The 26464-nt window shown below is 34.0% G+C and overlaps 2 protein-coding genes across 2 annotated transcripts; both read right to left on the bottom strand.

The window, feature by feature from the left end:
• Positions 1–194: 194 nt before the first annotated feature.
• Positions 195–26464, bottom strand: mRpS9 (mitochondrial ribosomal protein S9). Its single transcript, XM_065356399.1, has 11 exons — positions 26225–26464; positions 25977–26118; positions 25800–25903; positions 25550–25723; positions 25382–25467; positions 25234–25309; positions 25020–25145; positions 24886–24928; positions 24695–24810; positions 975–1140; positions 195–347 (listed from the first exon to the last, which is right to left on the bottom strand). The coding sequence occupies exons 1-11, from the start codon at positions 26297–26299 to the stop codon at positions 256–258; spliced, it is 1200 nt and encodes a 399-aa protein (XP_065212471.1). The 5' UTR covers positions 26300–26464; the 3' UTR covers positions 195–255.
• Positions 13452–19629, bottom strand: LOC135840052 (transient receptor potential channel pyrexia-like). The gene is made up of 2 exons (XM_065356371.1): positions 19203–19629; positions 13452–16384 (listed from the first exon to the last, which is right to left on the bottom strand). The coding sequence occupies exon 2, from the start codon at positions 16315–16317 to the stop codon at positions 13540–13542; it is 2778 nt and encodes a 925-aa protein (XP_065212443.1). The 5' UTR covers positions 16318–16384; positions 19203–19629; the 3' UTR covers positions 13452–13539.

Raw genomic sequence — 26464 nt, 5'->3', positions numbered from 1 at the left:
GATAGTTACATCTCGCCGCAATGTTTTTATTTTTCCTGTTTTGCGCCCAATCAAATAGTTTTTCTATGAACTTCTCATAAATATTCAAAATATATTTCAAGTCGGTTTTAATTTGTATTCGATAGGTATTCAAATTAAATAGTAAGAAATTTTCCATTGGGACGATATGTTCAAAAAAAATGTTACAATATTGATAAAACATTTATGAAAAAATTTATTAATTACGTTTCAAATGCAAACAACAATAATAACAGATTAACGCTTTTTCCACGTGAATTTCCTTCTGGCTCCCCATTGTCCAGGTTTTTTCCTTTCTTTTGTTCTTTTGTCAAGTAGCAGAAGCCCGGCTGAAACAAAATTCCACCATAAGTAAGCATAACGGATCTTCATAATAATGATTTTCTTACAATAATGAAACATATATTTAAGAAGGTATTTTTAAAATGTTAAATACAGCCCACATATAAGGTGGTTGTACACTGTACAGTACACTATGCAAGCCCGAAATTCCACATTTTTACGCATGAATTTCAAGGACGTGTCACGTCCACACTAATGAATCCATTCGATAAAAACCATGCTTCGATCAATTACTTCCGCGTCCACCTTCAGCCTTTCTTCGTCTAGTTTCTTTCCCGCCTGTTCTAATATTTCAACCCTCTCTTTACTAGGTACTCAAATATAAAACAGTACTACCTAATACCTATTCACCTAGGTACACTGGAGGAAATAAATTTAAAATATTGTGCAACCAAATCAATACATAATTCGCAAAAGGTACAAGACCCTGTATATAATTCAAGCTAATAACAATCCTTCATTCTTAGAAGTAGTTATTGTGACCTATTTTAAAATGTCAACCGAGCTGGACGTCGTTAACGAACGAGTTTTAACAAATTTTCATTTTCGGCTCTTTTCAAAATGACCGTTCGATTAGGTACCTTTTTTTCTCTACTCTACCTATCGAAACCTACCTAGTTTCATTTTATCTTTCATATCTTGGTCTACGAAATTAGCTATACATCGAGATATTCCATATCGAATACCGCCGGCAACCGCCATATCTCCGCTAAATGTGGTGACGCGAGCCTCTATGTCAACTTTCTTCAACATTTTGGAAAATATTAATGGAAACAATACCTGGGAAAAATAAAAAAAATGAAAATTTCATTAATGAAATGAAAAAAGTACATCGTAGACATTACATGGAAAATTTTACGTCAAGTGACGCTATCGTCGGGTGCATAAAAGTTATCATTTATGTGGTAGGTAAATAGGTACTCGAAGATTGGAAGTATTTTAATTAACATGTATGTTCCGTGAAACCGGTTCAAAATCGCACAATATTATTAATATAAATACATCTACTCGTATTTTTACGATATGAATACACGGGTAGTTTTGTCCAAGGTTTATTATAATGTTTGCCTGTCCTCAAATATTCGTCATTCATTAGTGTGGGTAAAGGTACCTTCGTAGATTAAATAACCTAAAAGCGATTACATGGAGTGGACGATTGACGTAGGATGCACGATTAGTGGTCAAATTTTCTTTCCTCGAAATTGTACGCCCATTTTATGAAAATACGTAGGTAAATATCAATTCTGAAAACTTCAATATTCATTATTAAAAAGAGAAATTATCTACACGATGATGATCTAGGGCATTAGAGAATAAAATGATTAGTTTGTTCGACCAATTTTGATAAGTTTAGATGAAGAGTAAAAATTCGCAACATTTTCTTGACCCCCTCCTCCATTCACTTTTTTTTAAAATATAGGTACTCTGAAAATGTATCAATTGTACCAACTGTACTTTTCTCCCCCTGACTGATAGAAAATTTGACAAAAAATCTAATTTTTTGCCAAACAACCAACATAGGTAGGTAACTGAATAAAAAGTATACCCAAATAAGAGAAAAGCGTGATTTTTTGGACTATTTTTGGATTGGAAATTCTCAACTTTTACTGCCTATTATTTTCATCATTTCTTGATCGAATTAGAAGATTTGATTTTTCACGCCTTTCTTAGCCAGACAAATCAAATACAAGCTTGAAAACAATTTGGGGGGGGGATTTTTAGGCCAAATTTGAAATTTGATATAAAACATGGGCACTTCAATCTAAGGGTCCTACGAATAAAACGAACTCATGGAAACAGAATTGAAAGTTAAAGCATAAAAATTCACATCATGAGAAATTTCTTTTTCTTAATGAAGGTTTTGATTCTGAAATAATTATTTTAAGAAAAAATTAGAAAACTCAACTTCATTGATTGACTTCTTTAAGCTTTTTTTTTGGGAGGGAAAGACATGAAAAATATGTTTTTTTCTCCGGGTATTTTCCAGAAAGTAAATGAAGCATAAAATAATTATCATCGGTAATATTTCACACAAAAAAAACTAGGTACATACTTATTAACAATGGTTTTAATAATGAGAATTTTCTCGAAAAGTATTTTCCAGCAGACTTTACGAAAAAAGTGTATTCATCATCGCGATTGTGCCACCATTCGCTAAAAAACCAAAATTTGATCGAAATGATCAATTAATCAAGACGATTTTATGACCCCTAAAACGATCAAAAGTAATCACTCGGAAGAGAAACTAGAAAAAGATAATGATACTTGTAAGCATAATTTCGTCAGTTTTCATCCCCCCCCCCCCGATTTCTAGCCATTATGTTCGATCTTTCGAAGGGGTTGACAATGACTCTCATTTTACCCCGTACTCATTCCGTACCGCAACCATTCTATTCTTTCAAAATCGTCTAAAATAAATAATCGAGTAATCGGTCAGTCAATTACCCTCAGGTAGGTACATATTATGTCATTATAATCTACAGGCCTATTTCAAAATTCAAATAATGTATACTTTTGAAAAAGACACGACTTAATGTACATAGCTCGTTAAAGAACACAGATAGCTATACTCATCAGCAATAACGCAATAAGGCATAAGTACCTACCTAATTTTCGTACATATTTAACGAGTAGGCGGATTTAAGAAATTGAGCCAACTCTTAGCTCAAAAAAAATCATGAAATTTTTAAACCGATTTCGACGATTTTTTACACTCTATCCTTTATTCCAAATCGATTTTTCAATTTTCAGACCCTTCGACCTAATTTTTGAACAGAACCAAAAATATTCGAGGTTGATTTTATCGTAAAAAAAATATATATAAATTAAACTGCGATCACGAAGAAGAAAAAAGTCTTGACGTAGGTATTTTAGTAATGGCACTAAGTCAAAGTATAATAGCGAATGGAAAATTTAGGTATACATTTTAAAGGCAAAGTTTAAAACGAATCACGTTTTCTTCACTTTTTGCTGAGCGATTTCGAAACAAAAAGCGATATTTTGCGAAATTCGGTATCGATTTCGACGAAATTATGATAATGCGACAAAAATTAGAACACAATTTAGGACAGAGCGATTTGTTTTCAATATATAGGTAGGTAGGTACCAGGAGAACATGCATTTCTAACGTAAACGTGCTATTTAAGCCTTTTCCAATTACCTTATGGCAATAAATCCGACTGATGCTTAAACCTGAATAAAACCTTTTTACCCGAATACATACATGTGAATGGATTAAAGCTCGTAAAAAAACGTGAAGGGGTGCCGTTAATATTAGTCAAACACGCCTGTAATTCGAAAAATCAGATACCACGGGGCGGATACGATTGATTTACTTTCCTTCACTTTCTTTACTTTTTTTTCCTCTCTATAAAGTTGATTTCGTTTTTTATTTCATTTCTAATTTGCAAACAAATAATGAAAATAAAAATAAGTAGGTCAGTTTTCACGTTTGGGCGTGGTGCAGTTCATTTTTTTTTCCAATTTCCAAATGTTATAAAGAAATAAAGGTAATTGGCGAATTTTTACAATCGATTCGTGTAATTCTCGTTTCGGGTGTCTGGCCGAGATATTAAAATGTTTGACACTTCGAAGACGTATTTATACCCGCGTCGCCGTTGCTTTGTAATAATAATAATAATAATAAAAAAAAAAAAGGTAGGAGGAAAAGAAAAAGAAAAGGAAAAAAACGAGGTCTCGATGTAGGTGTACTTGGCCAACGGCGAATAATAGATGACCACTTTAACGTACCAGCAGTATTCAAGTTCCTCAGCGATGACGTGTAAGTTTATACGTGAATGTTTCAACAGATTGTGGATTTATAGACGTTAACCGATACAAAAAATTTCCCCCTTTTTAAAATTTAATTATTTTACTAAAATACTTGGCTCCTCGTCAGTATAATTTTTTCACCTATTATTCCAACAGGAACTTTCCTAACACGAAGTTTCAATACGAACTAAAGTATCAATCAATTATCAACTTCAAAAAATACCCTAATTTTTCTCCAAAACTAAGGCTCCTAAAAGGGAACCTGTATTGAATCAAATTGATCTACATAAAATTTGCAACAAAAGAAGGTTCTTATCACTTTTCATGCGTAAGATGAATTGTTACGTAGATAAACATCCTTGAATGTTGAGGACTATTCAATTTCAATTAAAAAAGACAAGTTTGGGAAATTCTACCAAATTTTTTGTTTCAAAATAAGAGTTTTATGCAACACTTAAAAATTGCAGATTAGCGACAAAAATTAAAAATAGGTCGAATTCGCTAAAATTGAATATTATATGTATGTACAGGGCAAATTCACGTAGAAAAAACATTCTAAGTTATTTTTACGGTGGTCGTTCTTCATTTTTAATGCTCTTTACTGAAATAGCCAGAACATAATCAATTTTTATCGTTTGTTTGCACATTCTGACTAATAAAAATTCTGTTTTAGAAAAAATACATTCCATTTTATTCGTGCTCATGGCGTTGAAATACTTCAATTACCGCACCTTTCACGATATAATTTTGGTCAAATTCTCCAAATTTACTTTTTTCAACTTGAATTGAAGAGTCATTTTGTTCATGGTCATTTCCCTTGTAAAAGCCATACTTTTGAAGGAAAATGCAAAAAACCTCATTTTGGAAAGGTCTCAACCCCCTCTTTCTGGACGAGGATCACCATCTATGGGAGAGACTTTCAGTACAGGATGCACAAGTAAACCGACCATAGCAGCAAAAAATCATAACTTGAAATTTTCAATTAAATAAATAGGTAAAATGTACATATGTATTTAAACTTTGCAGATGGTTTTGAAAAATTAAGTAGAACTGTATTTTCAGATTTTGACTCAAATGTAGAAGGCGCTGGGGCCTTGGAAGTGGTCGGGTCAAAAAGTAAGGTTGTATTCGTATTGAGCACTTTTTTGAGCCAAAAAAATACCCTTTCGAATGCGCACACTCGAAATCGCGCACAACCTTGAGAAAAATCGACTTGTGATTAGAATGTGACTTTTTGATACTTGACGATTCAACTTGGAAATTATGATTTTACTGTTTTATGCACTTTTTTTGTAGGTGGTATCGGCCAAAAATTAACATCATTTTTTGTTCAGTTTGATTCTGTCGTGCGATTCCATCAAGTAGGTAGAACAAGGTTCATACACGAGTTTTATTATTTGTATTATAGGGGAGATGGAGGATGTTTTGGACACTTTTCTTTGATTTGAAATTGCGAGCGATAGGAAACACCTGGAAATAAAGGTAGGGTTGGTCTTATTTTAAAGAGGATCTCAACGCGCACATTTTGACCTACTCAAACATTTTTTAAGTTCCAAATTGAACAAACCACTGGACTTTGAAAAAACACCATTTTGGGTGGATGTGTTGGACAGTAGTGGGATGTTTTGGACATGCTGAGAAAAGACGTTTTTTTGAATGTTTATTTTTGGAAATCCCAAATTTCAATCCATTAGAAACAATTGTCAGTATCTTGTCCACAATTTCACACAATTTCAGTTAACTCGGATTGTTTTTAATATTAGTGAGCCAATGTTGAAGAGTCGACTTTTTTATGCCGTATTTTTCAGCCAGTGCTGGCCAGCTCGAATCGACATATTTTCAGGAGGCAACTTCAAATCGTTCTTGATTAGCATTTATCATTCCAGACTCATTAAAAGTCTTTCCTGGATTTGTCGGATAAAACTGAGGCATTCTTACACCCAAACATAACAAATTAACACGAATTCATTGCAGTGTCCAAAACATCCCCACTATGCCATTTCTACTTAAACTGGCTGTGGGAAAAAAGTATCAGCTTTTCACGAAAAGGTAATTAGTGATTATTGACGAGAAGGAATTAGAGATTTAATTTTACTTGGGCTCTTGACAAAATTCCTCACGGTTATTTTTCAGGAGCTCAAAATGTGAGATGAAAATTTTTTCCAAAAACAGCACTTTAAAACAAAAGCTGAAATATTTTTATCACACGAGTTGGTATCTGATAAATGTTGTCAAATATCAGTTGTGATACAACCGGGCCACATAATAGTGAAAACCCCGTCAAAAAAAATCAAACCAAGTCGTCAAACCAGCAACTGTCCAAAACATCCACTTGTCCAAAACGTCCTCCCTCTCCCCTAAGTATAACATATTATCATTTTGAAAAATGCATACAAGATGTACATACATAAATGTACTTATTTTGCATTCTTACAACTTATTGTAGAGACAAATATTTTGACCTTCATACTTGGTTCATATTTTTATATGTACATACTTATCATCGTTATATCCTACACGATAACTTTTGAAAAGCCCACTACAAGCGATAACTTGACAAAGGAATTTCCCAAATATCCGGTTTGTACGAAGTACACTGTACATTACATGTATTATGCGTATAAGTTAAACACAACTCATACTTATATTATGAGAGAGAGTGAACGTACTTTTTAAACATTCAAGAATAATGCGATTACCTACATCGCTAAATGAACAGGACTCTGAAAACGTTCATACGTAATTAATTTCGAAAGTCAGATATTTTGTACGATTCGTTAGGTTACCGGATCAAGATCATACTGCACTTCACACACTGTGTCAGTATTTCAATTTTTAACAGAACCTACGTGAAATTAATTTGGAAAAAACAATTAATTGGAATTGATGATTAATTGGAGACAATTTTTTGAAATGTTAAAGAAGTTATAAAATAGATTATCTAAAGTAAGTAGGTACCTATTCGTAGGTATAGTTTGATGAATTTTTACCAAAACGTTACTAGATTTTGAAAGACAATAATCAAACAGATTGTAACTGAATTATGATTTCATAATTTCGTCATAATTCATTGAGCGGTGAAAATATAAAGTTATCAGCTTTTAATAGAAATAGTAATTCGGTCCATTAAAATTGAAACACTGATATCAGATTCTTCCAAAAACATTATTATTATGTCAAATATTTTCTTTTCTTTGAGATAGTACCTAAATCACGTTTTCAAACAGTTCATTCAACTGAGGATGGTGCAAGGATTCTCGACGAATTTCAAAGTTCATTGCTCCAACAAAAAGAGGGAAATGACTCTAAATCGTTGAAAATCGTTTACTTCACAATGGAAAGAATATTTTTTACTATCGAGTGATCACTGATCAGCGAGAAAGAAAATGAAGTTGCACTTTATTTTCCCAGTAAAGAAACAATTAATAAATTCCGTGTGCTTGTGCAAAATCTCAGATGGTATTCGAATCATATATCCGTTTATCATTGGAATAGAAACAGCAATAAAACAAATTAAACGAAACAATCATCGACGAATGATTCTAAAGTCGAAATAAATAGCATTAATTATAGTATTATGACCAAGTCATTATCACTTATATCAACGGGGGATTTTCCCTTATTCATATAATGAAACCGCAGCACGAACAATACAGCTACATAATACCCATATACCTATACGCATTGGTTGGTTTAACAATTCGATAGGTATTACCTATACACACACCTAGTACCTACATAAATACACTTAAATAGTATACAAATCACGGCGGCTTCACTTCAAACCCAAATTGCACGCTTCAGAGATCACACAGATCACTTCCTGGAACCCTACTAACTGATTAAAAAAAAATTCGTCCAACACCTATCCGCCCCTCCTCGTTCTCGAATCATGCAAAATAACCTAACGCCATAAAACGGAAACAAAAAGTCAACACGACGGTCATCGTTCGGAATCGCACAATACGATCAAGTCGAACAGGAAAAATACCTAAATAGCCAGCGTCCTCCTTTTGGAAAACAACTTAACCGCTTGGCAAACACAGCCAAATTAAATAAATGCAAACAAATAATATTTCTGTCAAACTGTAATTTGCTATTTAGACGCACGAAAATTTATCATCAAATTACATATAATATAAACACAAGGCCGAGCTTTAAAGTTCATGACGAAATTCTATTTTAAAATTCATTTAATTAAAGATGCCTTCGTTTTCTAGAGCGGAAAAACGTTATCCTGTATATGCATTTTCGAACATGAAATCGGAAAACTATTAAAAATTCGTAGCGTCGCTCAAAACTCTCAGAATATCCTTCAACTCTGGCGAGAAAATTTTTCAAAATTATGAAATCCGTAGTGAAAGTTCATGTTTATACTCGTACACTAATAACCTTTACCTTGTCGCGATAGTTTTCGTTTAAAAAAAAAAAACACCAGTTTTGTAGGATGATTATTTTAAGGGTAAATAATTTAGGCGATCCTATGCCTATGCTCATTACGTCATTAGAATCGCATGTTTGTATGTACCTACGTATGAAACTTTCTTGTTCAGCGATTTCACCTTCAACTAGAACTTCTGGTAAAACTTTTCAACCCTTCAAGTTTCAAAGTCTAAATAGTATTATGGTCAGATTTACGAAAGGTCAACTTGCTGCCATTGAAATTAGGGAAAACAAAAATACTCAGGTTCATTCGGAAATTTGAAAATAACAATCATTTCTGATAACTAGAGTGAAACTGAAGAAAGCATAACTTAATGCGAATTTTGACCAGTTTTGCAGAGAGAATTCATTCCAATGATTGATAAAAAAGTTCCTGAAAATTTTTTGGGTCACTAGCTCGAAAATGAACGGAGATCTTAGTTTTAAAATATATTCCACAAGCTCCCAAATTATTCACAGAATTGAAAAAGTTTTGTGAATCATGGAATTCAGGGACTTGAGTTGCATAAAATTTCCAATTATTTTGATATTTGGGAACGTAAGATATATTTTTAGGTTTTCACTACGTAGGAGAAGGTGTTAGGAGTGTAGAAGGGATTAAAATACTACGTCATATTCATGCTTTCAATTTTGCTTCCTTTGTAGGAAGAGTGCTACCTTACATTGCAAAAATGCTCATTTTAAAAATACAATGCTTCAATCCACTTCAATACGATTTCAAGTTCAATTTCTAAAACTAAACTTTAAATAAAGCCCAAAATTTCAATTTCTCAGAACTTGATGGACTTCAAAAATTTATGTACCTATACCTACTACCTAGCTGCCTATACATTCAAGGATATCTTGAAATGTAAAATTATTTTTGATTTGACTGCAAATGTCTACTCGTGGCATTTTCACGTAAAACATTTTTATTGCAGTATTTTTCTTGAAATTATTTTCAAATTTCACGTTTTTTTATTCAATTTTTAATCACCTATAACAACTAACAATGCTTATGGAAATCACTCAACCAATTACATATAAGTGATATAGGTACCTATTAAAAATTGTAAATTATGTTTAAAAATCTGAACACGATGGATTAAACCTATAGATGAATTACCCAATATAATTTTAGGTAAAATGTTGTGTTTAAAAAAATCATCCACTTGACCACAATTGTATTCATGAGACCAAACCGCAAATTTGAAAAAAAGCTAGGTAACAACAGATTTCATTAATTATACATACAGGGTGTTTCGGATTTGAGTAATACTAGGTATTAAACTGATATAAAAAACCGAATGAGTTGAATTAAATTTCTTCTATTCACCAATAGTTGAGCTTTATGAAAAATTTTCAATTTTTTTAGCCCCTTCAAATACCACAACAGACCATTTGTAAAAAGTTTTTTGTTTCTTGTACCAAAGCTGTTCTAAACCCAAAGAATAGCAGATGATAGTACGATTGGACACCAAGTAGATTCATCCATCGCACCTAATTATCTCCCTATAATGGCCACTATTTATAGACATTCTTTCTTATCCTTGATCCGAGTATATTTTTGTTTTTTTCAATGAAACCACCTCCTCCTGACGCTTAATAGTTAATAGCTACTTATACGAAAAAAAAAAAAAAAAAATTCTTAAACAATTGTTGTCGCTACTAATCATACACAAAATTAGCCATCAAAGTTTACATTGGCAATCAGACAACATCGATGAAGATAATTATCCAGCTGCCAAAAAATTTGCTCATATTTTTTAAAACACGAGACGCTGAATGGCGTCTAACTATGTACTCAGCAGGAAACGACGAGGTTTTTTTTTCTTTTCCTAAAATTAAGAATCAAAATAAGCTTTAAATTTTGTCGTAATGAACGCAGCTTGACCGAATTTCGTACATCAATTACTTTTTATAGGGGATGAGCTTGGCAAATGTTTGATTATACAAACAATGCGCGAATGTTTCCTAAAATAAAATGTAGGTACCTTTATTCTTCTTCATAAGCTAACAATCAATAGTTTCAAATTATCGTAGTTAGAAAATAGAGGAAATGCCGTTTTAAAAGTTCCACTGACCTTTATTATATAAATAATTCGCTTTAGCTTTCGTTTCGTGTAAAGGCAACAAGGTATATACGGTGTATTTTAAAAGTCCCTCCCTACACGGATGTCCTTAATTTTCTATCAAGTTTAGTGGATTACAGCGAAATAGTTCAACTTCAAACAGTTTTTAGATTTCTTAAAGAGATGTAAAACCAGGAGTGGAAAAAAAAATTTAATGAAAAAATAAAGAGGGGCTATTCTGACTTCTGTTTCAATAAAGCGAATCAAAAATGTTTTAATGAAAATCAATAATCTCCTGAACCGGTTCAAACAAAAAATGAAAAAACCAAAAAAATTCAAACAAAAGTTATGAAGCATTAAAAAAATCATTTTTGTATTCACCATAATAACTTTTTTTTCTACTTCATAGCACAGATGAGACGAATTAGATAACTCAACTCAGAATTTACTGTGACTAAAAATTTGTTTAAAAGATGTAGAACAAAAGTGATTAATTAATAATGTTGTAATATCTGTATTAATTTTTTTTATTTTTTACGAAACGATTGCGGAATTTGAAAATGGGTTGCGAACCCCTGAACCAATTTCAAAAGTGATTAATTTACTGGAATTTCTTTAATTAGACAATACCCTGACCATAAAATCAAAAGGTGTCTTTTACAATTAAATTTTTCAAAAAAAAAAGTTAGGGGGTGTGAGTACATCTAGTAAACACTGAACAGCTCCCTTACCTCGCAAATACCTCAGCTTTAAACTACAGTGGGCCCCGCTTATTGTGGATCCGCTTAATAAAATCCCCCGTTTAATGCAATCAAATGGCTTGGTCCCGATTTTTTGTACCTAATTACACAGAAAATCACTCGTTTAATGCAATCAAACTCCCCGCTTAGCAGAATCATTTTGTGAAAATATTGAGGTATTTTTGGGAAAATGGCTTGTTTTTTCATACTTTAAATAAAAATTTTTGGAATTTTTCACTTATTATTCTCTTATTTTTAAATTTTGATTTCTAACAACTTTCTCTCAAGTGATGATAAAAGGAAAAAGATCTAAACATTTGAAAATTTGAAAAATAGATATGTTATGTACCTAAATCGCGAATTCGCGAGTACCTATCGTAATTTTAATCCATCTTTTTAGTATGCATGTATACATTGTGAAGTTGTAGTAAATTTTTTTATGTGAAAATTGTGTTTTTTCAAAAGTTAGCTTTATAAAATCACCCGCTTATTAAAATCAATTTGCCTCGGACAAATGCGACCATAATAAGCGGGGCCCACTGTACTAGAATCAAAGAAAAATTGAATATCCCTGTCACGATTTGCTTGACATACAGTAGGTAAACATGCAATGACGTTTAATAATGATTACAAGTAGATCCTTTTGAATAAGGATATTCTTGAATCTAACGAAAATATCGTACCAATAGTTAATAATTTTCCAAGTCAAGTCAAAACATTTGTGCTTTAAACAACAATTTGACGGACAATTATAATATGCTTGTACAAACAACAATGAAAAACTTCTTGTCAATTTAGATACTTTGGAAACGTTATTGGTAATAGTTGGTATGTTTTTAATATAATATTCTCGCTCGTTCAATTCTCATCCATTATGCATACCTACATTATTTTCAAAGAAATCGTATTTCATGGAACATACTTAAAACGCTGTTAAATGATTTTTTAATGATTCAAATAATAACAGAACTATGCATTTAGAAAACTCTGACACCTACTTATTTAGTATAGGTAGGTACTTCTAATCCACAATATTTTGTGAAGTTTCGTCAATTTTGTGAAATTGACTTTACTTGAATGTAATGTGTGGGGAGGGGGGTGGGCAATCCACGGAGTATAAAATTTTCATACAATGAATAGCCCATGCACTTTTAGATTCCTGGCATTATTTTCATCTGTTTCGGAATTTAACCGATTAGTCGGAGTAAAAGCTCAACTTTTTATGATGATCTGTAGTCAAAATACTTTTTCACTTCTCTTTGTTAGCAAACGAATTTTCAAAACGAGTCCTGGCTGGCGTTGTGTTTGAATGGTTCATTTTTTCTATCAAACCCTCCCCTCTCCACTATGGTTAAAATACCAAAAAATTAAGAACCACACGGTACAGCGATTTGGAAAGTTTTATCGAAAAGCACGGAGTTCGAGTATCTACTCATTTTTTAAAAATACGACCCCTCAATGCTCTCCAGTCCTATGCCCACCATCAATTTTTTTTTCAAGTTCAAAAAATTAATAAAATGTGGTAAGTGTGGCATATCGATTTTTACAAAGAGGTCATCAAGTTCTCGAAATATCCATCTATTTTTTGTAATTAACCCCCAAGTGCTCCCATTGCTAATTTTTTTCAGACGGTAGCTTAAAATCAGTAAAGTACATATTTTGATAATCAAAATCGTTTGAATTTAATTAGGTACTTGCATTTCTTTGTATTTTTAAGAACGATTTTCTTTTTTTCACAGAAACATTCGCAACGCTACATTCATCAGCAAAAAATACGTGGATTTAGTTACGTCTAATCAACTACTCGATTTTAATGTACAAATAAGAAAAAAAAATACGTGTTGGTTTGATAAATAAAACGTTAAATCAAATCTTACCACGTTGATATATAAGTAAACAAAACGCCGCAACTGGAATTTCTATCGCTGATCTGCGCTGATATACACTGAATTATCTTGCAAACTACGTAAAATAACCGTTTTAGATAGGTAACTAATATTTAGCGATAGGTAGTATGTAGGTACGAGTAACAGCTACGAAAAAAAATATTCCGCTTAGTCTTCGTTCGAACAAATTGAATAGGTAGTTAATTAATTAAAACGTTTCTTTTTTAAAACACTACATTTTTAAAATATTGATACGGTAAGCGAACGATTAGATAGAATACGCGTCAACTACGATTTTCTCGCCGAGTTTTCCATCAACATTTTCACCATTTCTTTCAGTTCGCGTATTTCAGCGGCCAAGCTTCCGTAATCCTCTTTCTGTTTGATGATTTCCGAGTTACTGCTGCGTATTGTGCAATACGCCTTTTTCCGTTGTCTGGCTACATTGAGGGCATTTTCCATCACATCTCGAGGTAGTCTTTTTTCGCGCGGATTCAGAGGTCTGACGTAGAGCACAACGCGGTACGCTTGAGGAGACACGAAGATGGCCAATTTTAACCAGTTCATTATCCTTTTAGGCAGGTATCCGTGAAACAGGGCTAGTTCTAGGAAATAAATAAGTTCGGTTTGTCGGACTAGTTTGGATAAGCCGGCGGTTTTGTGCAGGCCTTCGATATCGTGTACGGCGATACCGACGAGTAAATTGATCAGTACGACCGTAACGAAGAATAGGAACAGTACGAAGGTAACGTAAGCGCTTAATTTGAGTAAATGAGCTTTATTCGTGTTGACCGGATCGAGCAGCAAACTATTCAAATCTAATTCGCCGGTCATCATGGCTAACACTTTGACTAGTGCGATTAGGGGGCTGCTGAACGCTTCTTCGGTGGGGAATACGACGCAGAAACTGATGGTGAATCCGATCAGCAGGCAGGAGTAGGCCAGCAGTAGCTTGGCGAATTCTTTTTGTACTTTGGTATACATAGCGATGTAGGTGCCGAATAACGGTAATTGGCCGATCATTATCATCAATATGGACCATCCGGAGAGCACGGCGAACGCGCCGACGTGATTTTGCCACGTATACGTTTGTCCGGTGTACACGCAGGAAATGGCGAACACGCTGGCGATGACTAGCCATTCGATCATATTCGATATGCTGAGGAAATATTGTTTGAACGACGAGAAACCCGGCGTGCTGTATAATTTGCGTATTAATTCGATGGCGTTGCAGAACACCAGCAGATACCAAACATATTCCATGAAGGCCGGATTCGCCATTAGTTTATCGCCGACGAACGAGTTATTTCTGCAGATGTTGTCCTGCATCGATGTGAGATTTTTGGCAGCGTTGTAGCAGTCGTGGGCTAAGGCGGTCATTACGTACGTGCTGAGCAGCACGATGAACACGGTGCAGAAAATCAGTCTCAAGAAGTAATACGTTCGTACTTTTTCCCATTTCAGGTGCAGAAAGGCTATGCAGAGGGGATGCTCGAGTATTTCTCGATGGCCTTCTTTCTCGAGCGTTTGCAGGAATCCGATTTCGCCGCACGTGGAATTCTGCAGAATGTAACGGAAGTCGAGTTTCAGTCGTAATTCGCGATTGTTGCCTTCGGGTTCGGTTACCGAGAGCGATTCGTCGAGTTTTTTCTTGATAGCGTTCACGCTGGTCGGCGTTTTGCGGTTTATAATGCTCAGCGCGGACATTCCGCCTTTCGTGCGAGCGCCGACGTTGGCGCCTCGACTAATCAAGAAATCTACGCAATGCGACAGCTCGTTCAGCGCGGCAACGTGCAACGGCGAGTAACCATAACGATCGGGGAAATTGACGTCGGCGTCGTGTCGCACCAGCAGCTCGACGATTGGGAACGCCATTTGCGGCTTGCATACGGCCGCATGCAGCGGCGAACGTTTATCCACGTCTCTGGCATTCACGTCGGAGCCGGACTTGAGCAGGATTTCCACGCATTCCAAACTCTGCGCTCGGGCCGCCAAATGCAACGCCGTCTGTCCTTTGTAGTTGGTCACGTTTAAGCCGGCGCCTTTGTCGATGAGCAACTGTATGCAGCGCGGATATCCGCTCTCCGAAGCTAAATGCAGAGCGGTCGCCTTGCGTCGATTCGTTTTCACGTCCACGTCCGTCTTGTTGTAGTCCAGCATCACTTTCAGGCACTGATAGAAGCCGCGATCGGCGGCTAAATGCAAAGCGGTCATTCCGTACTGATCGCAGCAAGTCAGACTGACGCCGATATTCATCAAAAATTGCACGCAATCGACGGCGTTAGCATGAACGGCAGCGTGCAGCACCGTCTCTCCGATCACGCATCCGTGGCCGATCAAAAACTGCGCCGTGGATAGCGAATTCCCCAGCACAGCGTAATGCAGAGGCGTATACGTATCTTTGATGGCGTTAATATCGCATCCTTTGCTGATCAGCCATTTCACGCAATTCACGCAGCCGCTAAATGCGCTCAAATGCAGAGCGTTAAAGCCGCCTTCGCGTTGCAACGTGAACGTTACATCTGCTCCTAACTCGTACAGCAGCTCCAGGTAATCGATTCGGGTGATAAAAGCCGACCATAAGAATACGTGATTTCGCTCCAAATCGCTCAAATTCTCGAAACATTTCTGATCAATAGCGTCCGCTCGATTATTCTCCATCTCGATTAGCAGACTATCGTTACCCTTCAGCATACGTACAGAATCTAGTAAACTCTGCCGAATAAATTCTTTGCAGATTTTCACCGATAATTCGTCGTGAGCGTACCCGTTATCGGAAAAACTCTCCATGAAGAAGAAATCCTCCGTGGGCGAGTCGCTGTGATGATGGGTCTTCTCGTCCGCATCGCCCGGCGATTTTTTCGTAGTATGCGTTCGCGTCCGGAAACTTTTCCATTTTGATTTGAAAGACGGCCGAACTGGTTTCGATTTCGTTGTCGCTACGTTCAACGAAGCCGAACGCGATATTTCCGACGTGCTCGACATAATGTTCGCCGTCTGGTTCGCGAACTCGACGCGGATCGGCATATTCACCAGGTTTATTTTAAAACTATTATTCGAAGACATTCATATCACTTCGGAGTAACTTATGGGTGAAGATTGAAGGCGTTTTCGGCCATTATTGTTGAAAATTCTGAAATGAAAATCATCGTCTAAGTATAAGATTCTTGGAGAGGTACACAATATTATCGAGTGCACTCGGTAAAAAAAATAGTAGATAATAATCTACGAATGCGATTTTTGGCGTGGCATTATCGTTGGCAATCGAACTTTCGAGGTTATGAAATATGAGTACAATTTGCAGATTAAAAAAAAAGATGGGAATTATTATGATTTATATTTCCAAGGTCATCAATCAATTTTTGGTACTTATTTTGAAAAATTCTTATCTGAAGAATTCAAATAACCAACTTAATCATAACACAAATTCACTTAATTAAACCCAAATTATTCGCAAGAAAATCCCTCTTTGGCTCAACCAAACAAAAAATAATTCACAATAATATTGAAAAAATTTAATTTTGAGGGGGCAAGTAAGTCTCTCGATTAAGTACTTAGTTATCGATTTTAATCATTTTCATTTGCTACATACCTTACATATACTTAATTACATGTAGCATTAGGGCTCATAGGATAGACCATAAAAACAATTCAGTCTTCTAATCAAAAATTTGGGACTACATACTGTCGTGTTCAGAAGTTCAAATTTAATACGGGAGAGGAAGGGTGTAAGGATATAGGCCCACTTATTTTTTTAAAAAAAAAGCAAAATGAAAAAAAAAAATTGAAAGTATGAAAGGAAGCAAAAAGGTCTCGAAACGTGATTAAAAATGTACTTAATTTTAATAGAAGACTAGAAGACTTCCAGAATGAATGCAGCCCATTCGGAAATTTCGTCATTTTACACAGTTATTTGAAAATTCTAGACGTGATTGTAATCAACAATGTGACATGCTTTTTGGACTTTGAATTTTTCGAATGTGTAGCTGAAATTTTTTGAGCCATTCCAGAATCACAATATTTTAATACTATGTAATAATAATAATGATTTTGAAAAATTAATTCAAAAATGGAGGATTAACGAGTGAAGGGCTACAAGGTTCCCTTGTGAAAATTTTTTTGCAAAAAGGGTTTTGTGTAGATGAAGCAAGGAACGACTTTCTCGGAAAATTAAAAAGAGTGAAAAAAGCAAAATTATTATTAAAACAAAAAAAAAGTTGATTACTTAAAACTTATCATCTCCTATTCCATTTCAAAATTTTTACGATAAGTTTCAAAGCTTTAACCTTCGTTAAATGCTCAAAAAAAATTTTAAATGCCATTTTTCTAGTCATAATTTTTATCAACATCCTTCAAAACAATTTTTTGTTGGAAAATTTAAAATGGAATCCCGTGAAAAAGCTTTAGAATGAGTTGTGATGAAATTGAAGATGGAAAGTTTACACCACATCCCTTTGACGGAATTTTTCAACTTTCTTTACTTTTCTCTCATATTCATCAAAAATATTTTCTAAAAAATATATGTTTCCTTGAAAAAACATGATTTTTTTTCTTGCACGTGTCTTCAAAAAATTTCGAGCACACTGCCCAACACTGGCTTCAAAACGTACGACACCTGGATCATTGGAAAGAACATGCTTTTTAAAAAAACTGAAGCCAGTTTTCCTTCGAGGGAAAATCTATTGGTCATGGAAATATTTTTGAGATTAAATGAGAAAAAATCTTTATTACAGAACACACGACATGTTCAAAAAGCTCCGAAACTAGTGCTATAAAAACCAAACCAAAGGTGCAGGACGAAATTTTCCACATTTGATATTCAAATTTTCCTTACCCAGCGATAAAGATTTCCATTTTCCAGTCCGTACACCTTTCTATGTAGTAGCAAACAGTAGCTTTAGAAAACGTGTTTTTTCAAAGACGTTAAGAAGAATATCGAGGGACAACCAATCGTGACTGAATTTTCTTTTGTCTTGGTCAATAAATGAAGACAGAAACCTACCTACAAATTTTTGTTTGAGGGGCTTATATTTTTCTAGGGGAAAACAGTTTTCTACGAATTGTGATTGAACATACGAAATTTTAAATTAAATCGTTCGATGAACCGTTGGTTAAATTTTATTATTCCACTCGCAAATAAAATAACAAGTAATTTAAAGATAAAAACACATCCAAGTATATAATCATTATCTCAAACAAGATCAAAGATCAAAACGAAAGCGCCAACTTTGTTCATCAATTAAAAGTAAAATATTCGCCAAATTATTAACGAAATCGAGGGAATTTTCAAACTAAAATTCTTGAAAAAAAAACATCATGGGTAAATATTGGGAATTCATTTTTTCACTCGATCAACTTCAATTACAATAGCTCCAAGAGCCTGATTACTTTTTCCAGCTGAATTAATTGATTTGCAATTGATAATGATAACCAAATGGTATAGATAAGCCAATGATGAAATTAACACGTGAAAGCAATATTTTAAAAATATTCAAACGAAACAAAAAATTTAATATTTCATCTTTAAAAGCTCACGTTTTACAAAAAACATTTTTCCAGGAACGACCTCTGAACAATAGGATATAAATTTAATAAAATTTCAACTAACTTATATACTTGATATAGTTAATGTACGTACGAAACCCCTTCCGGCTTCCATGATACCTTACAGTAATCGTGATCGAAAAAAGAAAATAAGCTCAAACATCGAATTCTATCAGATATATTAGACGTTAAATCAATAAAATAAACCTGCACACGAGTGAAAAATTCGCCGGTATAGGTAGGAAAAACGATGGCGACGCAAGGTTGACATCCTTAAATGTTATTTCCGCGATAATAAAAATAATCATCGAGCTTAAATGCCACGCTCGAAAATCGCATAGGTAGACGTAAAAGCTACATATGAGTGCACGACAAATTACAATCACAAAAATCATTGACATAAATACCTGAAAGTTATGATTTTTTGATAAAAATTCACATTGTAAAACAAAACAAAAAAAAAAAACAAAAAACGAAACGATCGTGTTTTTTCGCGTAATATATCCCGAATAAGGCAACTTTCTGATCCGTCGATTAACGGCCGTACGAAGGAAGACTAAATAGTGAATACCAAGGAACACGCGAGAAGTCGACAACCGTCAGGTATTTATAATGGAAAAAGTGGGGTTCATTATTTTTACGTGTAGTACAGGCAAGAAAACGCACATATATACATGGAGGTATTGTGAAAACGACGAGCATCGACGATGTTCTATAATCACTGACGCTAAGACCGAAACAAAATTTGACATTAAAACATTGTATACAGTATAAATAAATTCATACACGTTTCCATGCACTAACGCTTGATGAAAGCGTGAGCATATTCCATATTGTGAGTCATTTTCTAGCCCACATCGGTGCGGCTCATCATCATCCGCAGTAAGTTCAAGGTCACCTAATGTTCTTCCATTTGTAACCGGTTCATTGAGCATCGCTGGACCAATAGAAACATCGGTAGAATGTGGGAAACCCCGCGGTTTTTTGCACACTTTCAGCATCATTATTGATGAATCATGACTCGTACTGCATAGTGCACATACCTACATTGTCACAAAATTTTCTATCTCCATCGTAATTTTGATGCTTTCACAGTTTCATTTCGATACGAGCCATAAAAGTTGACAGAAGCGATACAACATAAACATGAAGGTAGAGGACCACGATGGATTCTTGAAAACTGTAGTACAGATGAGTGTTAGGAGATTTTAGAAACCGTGAAATAACATCCAACGTCACAGAAAGGTGGATAAACCGCAAATTAATCACACAATAGGATTTTTTCTCATTGATCTTACGAGCTTGATGTATTTTTACTTCTCTGAATCATTATCAATTCAATGGTCATCAGGTCATCACCGTCAGGTTACATTGCTGCAGATGACAAATTTAATAATATGCTTAAAATAATTCATCATCTTCGAAATATGTAAACATCGCGTCGAAATTTGATCATAGTTGCCGTCGATATGGGCCATCACTCAACATCGATGTTCGTTCAAATTGAATAAACTCACCCTTATAAACTACATAAGTACCTATTTACTCGTATTCTACATAAAAGCCAACGCAACAGTTCAAGGCCGTCTTTACAATAAATTTATTTACGCGTAAGGTTCCCAAATACGATGAAAAGATAGCGGAAGTAGGACTAGGTTATGTACAATTTTGTGATAATTTTTAATTGCGCCAGTTTCCAACTACACGATCATTTTCGGCGATATAAACGTCTTAATGTATCAAGCATTTTCAAAAAAAAAAAAAATCTTTACACAATTATCCGGGAAAATGGAACATTGTACTCTATCTTTCTTACTCCCTATTTCCTCTTCAGGTAAGATAATAACAAATAGGATGATTGCGTGACCGATGGTTGTTAAATGTTCGCCGGAGTTTGTGTTCCCACCTACGTACACCGTAAACGAATACACGCCACTGTTAATATCGAATAAAGCGGTCCCTGCTTTGTTGCTTAATTTTTTCAAGAACTGATTTCAACCTAGTCGGTATAGGTATTTACATCGAGTCATTGCGTTGTTTACCCCCTTTTACTGAATTTTATATCGAATGCAGTTGGTTTTCAATACTACACAGCACGAGAATCATAAGACAGTCAAATTGTATCAAGATAATTACAAGTACAATATGAAAAACCAATCAAAGAATACATCTAACCAACCGCAATAGATACCTATTTAAAAGTTCAATCAGGACCAACAAGTATTTCTCCTTTTTTTTTTTTTTTTTCAATTTTTGAAACGTGGGTTATGGAATTTGTATCAACGATGTCGATGGCACAAATACTTAGGTGCGGCGAAATTGGCAAAAAAAATTTGCAAATATGTATTTGCCCTGAAACTAGCAACGAAGGTCGACTTGAACACCAACGAAATAAAACAAAAATAACATCTACCGACTGCATTGCCGTTTTGAAAACGAAATTGACATCGATGTGTTTTTTGCACCGAGGGTTTGTCCGAAAGCGTAAAGCAAAAGTCTGACATAATGTCAAAAATTCATCGCAATTTTTCTTCATGTCCTTGAAAGTCAGACAAAAAATTGTTTCAAAAATAATTATACTTAATACCTAAAAATTTACTTCATTGAAACCAGAAATTTCAGGAGTTGGGTCATTTTTTCAGTTTTTAAAAGTCAGACATAAGTACCTAATAATATAAATTTAGAATTCATTGCAATTTTTCTCAGGTTAAAAGTCAGACAGAACAGAGGAAATAAAATATTTAATCTCAACACTCTAAAAATTGGAAGTTGATAAATTTTTTCCCAAATTTTTGAAGTTTGACTGACATAATATCAGGAATTCGACAGGATTTATTCACAATTTTGGTGCAAATTTTGAACAGACCCTTATAGTTTGCAAAAAACATATTTATGTCAAAAGGAATTAAATAAATGTAAATTTTAGACATTTTTGCATTTTACTCCACCCTCTCCAATTTTTTGTGAAAATTTACAATTTTAGGTGAAAAAAATTACCATTAATATTTGATGAAAACTAGTTAATTTTATTACAATGGAGGAAAAGATATTTTAGGTGAAAAAAAAAAACGAATATCAAACTGTTAGTGAGGTGGTGTTCATTTTTTGCGAGGGAGGAAGAGAGAAAGGATAGACTATCATTTTTTTTTTTAATTTTAAAATTGAAAATTTTCCGTTTTCGTGAGAAAACACGACATTTTTAAACAAAAAATGACAATTTCTAGTTTCATTGATAAAGTGGGTATTCCCACTGAACAAAATGTGGTCATTTTTAGTAAACAATAAAATATGAAAAGTTTTCATTTCAGTGAGAAACTATGATGTTTTATTGTAGGTAGTAATTCTCAACACTTTCGGCAAGTTATTTTGATTTTCTGTTTCAGAATTTAATACTTATTGGTATTTATATAGGTAACAAGAATGACAAACAATGTCTGATTCACCTATTCAGATTACAAACGTTTCACGATTTTCTTGGAGTTTTTTTTTTTTTTTGATTTTCTGAAATTTTTTTGTGAATGCGTAACTTTGCATAAATTTAAAACTTTTGCATGACTTTCATTTTCTGTTAGACACCATATAAGAAGGGGTGAACTTTTATAGATACATAGTAATAGACAGATATTCTACATATGTAATATTATGACTACATGAAGTAAAACAGGGACGAAAACATTCTCAAAATTCGTGGTAGGATGCATAAATTATGTAATTGTGAATTTGAATTCATTTTATGTCGAAATTGCTCGATTTTTATGCGATTCTGTGACAATCTCCTAACTTTTCAAGACGAACGAAATTCTATAATTTTTTTTTCATTTTTTTTCCGAGACCAGACATCCTGTTACTTTGCGTTTTTTCCCCTTCCTTCCATAAAAAATTGGCTCGGAAAAAAATTATTATATTGCATTTTTATTCCTTTAGAAAATTAAACTTGAAATTTTAAAATGAATGTCGAAAGTTTAACACCATAAATGCACTGTATAAATTCGATCAAATCGAAAAAGAAAGCACAGGAATCCTGCTTTCAAGCTCCCAAATCGATTGGCGGTGGTTTCAAGTCATTTTAAAATCACCGGTTAACCAGAGTATTTTTGAATTTTTTTCTTTTCTTGAGAAACTTTACGAAAATATGAATTCGACGAACAGAGAATAATCTATCTGAAAGAAATGCCTTCTTAATCGAATGATTTTATGATAAGAATGAAACATTCAAAATTGATATTAACCTAAAACACGCGGATGTATTCATTTTTCGATCAGGTTCAAAACATGAATCAAATCGATACGAAACGAATTCACGTTCATTTTGAAAAACAGGTTTTCCAATTTTACTAGCCTATATTCCAAAAGAAAAAAGAAAAAAGGAATTCACCTGTAGAGTATAAAAATACTACAAGTACTATATTCTGTAACACGCTAACTGTGTTTAGGAATATTTCAACTCGCGGAAAATTTCCTTTAAAAAAGATTTATTTGTCTCGTACGTACTGCGGCAGTAAGTCGGTGACAGAAAAAATCACAAAATGCATGTTACATTCCGTAAAGCGGCAAGAAATGTCACGAACACCCCTTGATCGTCCACGGATAACGTACATATTTGCACGAATAGGTGCTCCGCCTAACGTGTAGTCTTTTTATTTACATTATGGAACTCGCCGAAAAATCAGCGCCGTTTAAATTTTATAATTGTTAACCGAACAGCGTTAATTCTTTAGTAACGCATCGAACGACATCGTTTAGCATTATTTTCACAAAAATCTGTCAATTTTGCGCGATCAAATAAGAAAGAACCGTCGTATTGTCGAATTAGGTTAGGTTAACGACCTGATGGTTTTATAACTTTTTTTTATCGCCGGGTACCGGTATCGGGGGTGGAAATCATAATAATAACCGTTACGATCACCACCCGAGCAACACCACACAACATTTCCTTCTATAATATTTATGTATTAAAACAACGAAAAGGTCTTCTTCGGGCGACTCCAGCAGTCCATCGAGGTCGAGAAAAATGATTACGAGTTCGTTCCTCATTCCGGATGCAAATCGTATCGTTTGGGTCAGTATTAATGAGTTATTCTCACGATAACAATCATTTTAAAGGTCAATATTTGCGTTGAAATACCTTTTTCTTACTTCACTTATTACGATGCTTCTTTGAAAATATTTCCCAGCATGGGTGGCGTATTATAACGATTACAATTCGAGTAATGAGGTAAATAAAAAGGGCCGAAGGGTTGAAATAACAGATATGAACGAAAAGTGAATTACTAACCAAATTAGGTTATTGGCTGTAGTCAAGGATAAGTTTCATTTTCAACTACAAAATGTATAACTAACTACGTAAAACACCGATACGATTATTTCCATAATATTTCGGTATCATTTTGCGTTTTATTTTTTCATATCAATAACACCAAAACTTTGAATGTAGGTACATTAAAAACTTCTTCATAGAAATTTATTTCAATTCATTTTTCAAAAGGAAAAAGGATGAGCATTGTGCACGTATAACAACAGAATAATACTCTTCTTTAGTCGATCTGAGAAAACGAAAGCCCCCTTTCAATGATATGATAACATGAGCATTTGTTATTCTTATTAAGTTATTGCTACGTCGAATTGAACAAAAATAACAAACATTATAAGTGCATTTTCGTCATTTCTCGAGAATTATTTGTTTGTAATTATTGTTGTTTTTGTTCAAACACATCCAAAAAAATATAATGAAAATTCGCAATTTTCAAACAATACTTAATTCGCATCAGCACTTGATACAAAGTCAAGTACATAATATACACATACATCATAGCGCAATCTTCGAATACCCAAAAATACTACGTACCGATGACAGTTTTTAAAAAAAGATTAAGAAGAAATTGTAAATTTTTCATGTTACCATTTCTTTTGCTTGTACATCTTGGAAATAATGGATATCTTTTCCATCGATCGAAAACAGTCCAGTTCCAGGATAATAAGCGGTGACGCTGACAACAGAAGTTCTTCTATGGATATCTAAGAGAAAAAAAATGACACTAACAGATATACGAATAAATTTAGTAATATCACAAGAGTAAATCACACTTTTACCGTCAATCACTACTCTTTTTCTACCATCTTCCAAAACCTCAATCTGAAATAAATAATTGAACATATCACGTAGATAACTAATTTATGAAATTGTTAGCGTAGAGCTGAAAAAAAATTAAGCAAAATGCTCGTACCGTATCAATTTGAACTCGGTTGGTAGATACTGAAAGATAGTGAGTATAATTGGAGAAGAAATCTGCGAACTTCGAAGCATAAGGATGTTCAGCCATAACTGTCAACGTATTGATGAAATTTCCGTACTAAAATAAGCAAAAATTTTTCATCAAAATGAAGTTTGTCCGTCCGAAGTATCTGCTATAACTAGTCAATTGGTTTATAGATACTGACTTCAATGGGAGGAATGGCCTCCTGGAATTTTTTTATCGCTTCTTTATAATTAATCCAACGTAAGGGCTTCATATCGCTAATGGAAATTTTGAAAATTAACTAATCAATTCAGAATTTTCATTAAATTAATTTGGAATAAGATCCTTACATCGGAGAATACATATCACCATTTTCTTTACCAGTGATAACTTTGTCTTCGAATTCATTCAAACTGTTCAAAACTTTCACAGCATCCTGAAATGAAAGATAAAAATACAGTAAGTACCCATTCGTATTCGAAAAATAATTTTGAAGCAAAGGAAGTTGTAAAACATACGCTCATATGCTGATATAAATTAGGAAAGCCGGTATAAAAAAACGGATGAAAGGGTCTGCCCGATATATCAAACGAAGCTTCTTTGGTTCCAGTATAAATTTTCTCAGGTGGTTTCATCATGGGTCTAGCACCTCTTACGAAAAGCCCACAAGGAAACAAATATTCGATTGCTTCCTATAAATTACCAAAAAGAATATTTATTGCTGAACGATGAAAATATGAACTTTTAAGCAGATAGTATAATACACACATTGATATCTTGCTGAGTGAACGTTTCTGGTGATTTTCCCATCATGTTTGCTAAATGCCTTTTACCAACTTCAAATTTATGCTTTTCTTCGTCCATGAATTTTTCTAAAATGAGAAAGTGATATGACAAAACGTTATCAAGAATACAAATACGGCAAAGAAAAATTTCAAGTCTTACGCCAGGCGGAAACTTTTTCCAAGTGATGTTTCATGGCTCGACTGATTTGTTGATTTTTCAGGGGCCGGTCTTCAATGATAAGGGGCTCGGCTTCAACACTGATGGTGGGCATTTTATCCAACATACTGTAGTGAGCAACACTCTGAAGAAACATACACGAATTTTAATAATGTAGGGTACACCGAACGATCATGACACATATTATTACATTCAAAATTGAAATTTTGATGCACTTATAAATTGTTTACCTGAGGGTTGATCCTTGGGAAAGAATGTTTTACGAGTGGTAGAAAGTATTTATTCATTTTAGCGGATTGGAACATTTTATCCAATTAGAACGTTAAGCCGAAATTACATTCATTTATCTTTCACTTTTCATTCATAAGCCATTCACAGTAACAAACGTGCAAAAATTTTGAAGTTGGAAATTCCAAAAGGGACCGAATGACTGACTGATATGATTGATAACAATTTTTTTTTTGATTTTT

The sequence above is a fragment of the Planococcus citri genome, chromosome 3 (genome assembly GCF_950023065.1).
Source record: "Planococcus citri chromosome 3, ihPlaCitr1.1, whole genome shotgun sequence".
Taxonomy (NCBI): domain Eukaryota; kingdom Metazoa; phylum Arthropoda; class Insecta; order Hemiptera; family Pseudococcidae; genus Planococcus; species Planococcus citri.
The sequence above is the reverse complement of the archived record's forward strand: the minus strand, read 5'-3'. Positions and strand labels throughout refer to the sequence as shown.

Bases quoted from the DNA above. Each gene is read 5' to 3' on its own strand.
- LOC135840052 (XM_065356371.1), bottom strand. From the start codon at position 16,317: ATGTCTTCGAATAATAGTTTTAAAATAAACCTGGTGAATATGCCGATC.
- mRpS9 (XM_065356399.1), bottom strand. From the start codon at position 26,299: ATGTTCCAATCCGCTAAAATGAATAAATACTTTCTACCACTCGTAAAA. The intron at 1,141-24,694 runs GTAACATGAAAA...TATTTTTCCCAG, and splicing joins ATGTACAAGCAAAAGAAATG to GTATTGTTTCCATTAATATT. The intron at 348-974 runs GTAGGTTTCGAT...ATTTTGTTTCAG, and splicing joins GAAAGATAAAATGAAACTAG to CCGGGCTTCTGCTACTTGAC.